Raw genomic sequence first — 2,727 nt, forward strand, 5'->3', positions numbered from 1 at the left:
CCACACGCTACCTTCCACCCCATTTCCCCTCCTCTCTCACAGCTCCCTTGCCCCATTCACCCACCCACCCGCCCTTTCCTTCCACTCTTCCCAAGCCCTCCCCCACCCCTCCCCCTCCCTCTGAAAATTGATTTCCCATCAGGGTACGTTTCTATTCTGTTTCACATTTCTGAATTCAAGGGTTTTATAGCCAGATTCCCCTCCCACAGAGGAAGCAAGTTTTCTGCCTTGAAAACTTCACTTTATTCCAAGGGCAGTCCCAATCCCCTGGCCTTCGAAGTACTGGAGGTCTCCTCTGCTGGTGGGGACCAGGGTCCCTCCCATCTCTTTGTGGTTCTTGAGGGCCCATTCCCTGGCCCCCCCACAGCAGACATCAAGCTAGAATCAGAGGGCCCCCAGCCGGGAGACGTCTGAGATGGAGCTCCTGCTGTGAACGGCGCTGCTGGTGGGGAGGACATGGTTACGTCTGGGAAGAGGAATAAGGGGCGAGAGCATGCGGATGGGAATGAGGTAGCGAGCTGGACAGGACGGGGTTCCTGTGAGGCTGTGGACCTGGGCTTTGCTATCCCAGATAAGTAACGCAAGGTGGCTGTGCCACAGGACCTGAGACCGCTCTCCCTGTGCCCGCCAGAGGGGTAATTTTTCTGGTTCCCAATTCCGAGAAGCTGCATAAGGTCTTCACACAGCTCCTCTGCTCCCTCGGCAGCTTCTGACCCTTCCACATCCTTCTGTCTTCCTCCTCCTTCTGTGGCTCCAGAAGCGGCTGCAGGAGGAGCAGTGGCCCCTGCCTCCTCTTCCTCCTCACCTGCTCCTTCTGTCCCGGTCCCGCTGGCAGTGGCCAGGCCTGGTCCCTTTGCACCCGGCTCCTGGAGAGAAGTGAGCAGATCTGAGTCCTGTTCTGGGGGCGGGGCGGGGGGCCGCGGGGCGGCGAACGGGACTGGGGCGGGTCCGAGGACGGGCCAGGGACCAAGTCAGAGTAATCTTACTTCCTGCAACAGCTTCCACCTCAGGAGGTCCCGCTCTTCCTGCACCTCCGCCAGACTAGCATGGGCTAGCTGCAGCCTGAAGGCTGCCTCCTTGCGCTCCAGCTCCTGCTGTGCCTGGAGCAACTTCAGGTCTGAGACCAAGGCCTGCGCGGCCGACTTGTGCAGTTTGGCGAAGTCGTGCAGCCACTGCACCCTGTGCTTGTGTAACTGGGTCTGCCTGTGGGCGAAGCGCACGCCCAGGGCCAGGCTGCCCCAGACACAGGCCTCTTTGGCCTCGCTGGGCACCTGACAATCCTCCAGTGTGGCCCGGAGCTTGTCCTCCACCTCCGCCCAGGACAAGGATATATTCTCGAGATAGAACGCAGAACCTTTCTTGTGCCTGGCCATCCTCTCGTTGATGAAGGCCACCACCTTGCCATGATGGAACCCATTACTGGGGTCCTCGAGTTTCAAGGCCATGATATCAGGCTGAGGGCCTTTGGGGCTTGGCTGGCCCTGTGGGGATGAATCAACCGGTTGTCCCCTCCCCTCCCCCTCGGTCTCCTCATCTCCGCTTGCTTCCCCCCTCCCCCTACACCCCTCGTAAAGAGCTCTCCCCCACCGCCCCGACTGGCTTGCCCTGCCCCAGGACACCTCCTGCCAAGCCTCACCTCCTGGGCAGTGCGGGTGCAAGCCGAACACACGGGCCTACCACGCTTAAAGAGACCGTACCGCTCTCTCTTTCTCCCCGAGGTCTCTGACGAAAGAAAGCCTCACGTTACCGCTCGACGCTTTTCCGTTGGGACTGTTCCAACTACCAGAAACAGCGGGGGTGGGTGGGGTGCGTGAGGACGATTCCCGCCCCCCACCCCCGACATAAGGGAACCCCCTACGCTGTTGAAAGTCTTTGTAGGCGGGAAGAAACAGGAGTGGTCAGAAAAGATTCAGAACCAAGAACGTGAAGCGCTTGTAATCAAGTACAAAAAGTCTCAAACACCCCCCCCCCACCACCATAATGGTTTGTCCCACTCGGTGGGCCTGCCCTTCCTAGAGGTGGAATATTCTAGAACCGAAACAGCCCCCATCCCTCGGTGGCCTCCGCTACCCTGTGGAGGAAGAAGGTGGAGCCAGAGTACAGCCTCATCCCCATCACCCTATGTGGTAATAAATCCTGGCCATATCCCCCCCAAAAACGTGTCTTGAATTTCTCTACCTCCAGCCCTTCCGCCCTCCCAATGGGCAATTTATTCCCTGGACCACTGCAGGCCTCTGACCCCAGGTTTGTTTCCTGCCTTACCCTGGCATCAGAGGGATCTGACCATGTCTCTTTAAACTTCTAATGGTTTTTCCAGGCATAGAGGACAGCCCTCAGGTTGAGTACTACTTTGCCACTTACTGTATGACCTTGTGCTATAACTAAATTTCAGTTTTTACCTCTGGGCCTAAGATGAGGACTGAATGACAAAGAGCATGTAAAGTAGTAATGTTTCCTATGGTCCCATTTTTGTAAAATGTACAAATCCTGTGTGTGTGTTTGCATGTGTTTCTATGATCTTGGAGAAAGGAGTGGGAGCATACACATCGGACTCTCAACGCTGGGGCCTCTGGGAGGTGGAGTTGGAGGGGAAGTTGGGAAAAAGTTTTCATCTTTTAAAATAAATCTTTCTGTGATTTCATTTGTTACAGAGAACATATAATGCTAGATGTATGCATGCATTAAAAATCTGGAAAATTATATACCAAATTTTTTTTTTTTTTTTTT

General features: G+C 55.6%; 3 protein-coding genes across 13 annotated transcripts in view; 1 reads left to right on the forward strand and 2 right to left on the reverse strand.

The window, feature by feature from the left end:
* Window positions 1-2,727, forward strand: part of LOC102974348 (NACHT, LRR and PYD domains-containing protein 12) — a 46,412-nt gene that overhangs the window by 27,367 nt on the left and 16,318 nt on the right. The window lies entirely within an intron of this gene.
* TEX13B (testis expressed 13B) lies at window positions 385-1,544 on the reverse strand. The gene is given in 3 exon segments (XM_024128058.2): window positions 385-653; window positions 656-879; window positions 991-1,544. Coding segments are annotated over 3 exon segments (948 nt in total). The 5' UTR covers window positions 1,446-1,544.
* LOC112066108 (testis-expressed protein 13B-like) overlaps window positions 1,739-2,727 on the reverse strand; it is a 4,441-nt gene continuing 3,452 nt past the window's right edge. The window contains exon 3 of the mRNA XM_024128059.2: window positions 1,739-1,870. Coding sequence (XP_023983827.1) covers window positions 1,739-1,870 — 132 coding nt within the window. The remainder of the gene's footprint in view (window positions 1,871-2,727) is intronic.

This window comes from Physeter macrocephalus, chromosome 21 (genome assembly GCF_002837175.3).
Source record: "Physeter macrocephalus isolate SW-GA chromosome 21, ASM283717v5, whole genome shotgun sequence".
NCBI lineage: Eukaryota > Metazoa > Chordata > Mammalia > Artiodactyla > Physeteridae > Physeter > Physeter macrocephalus.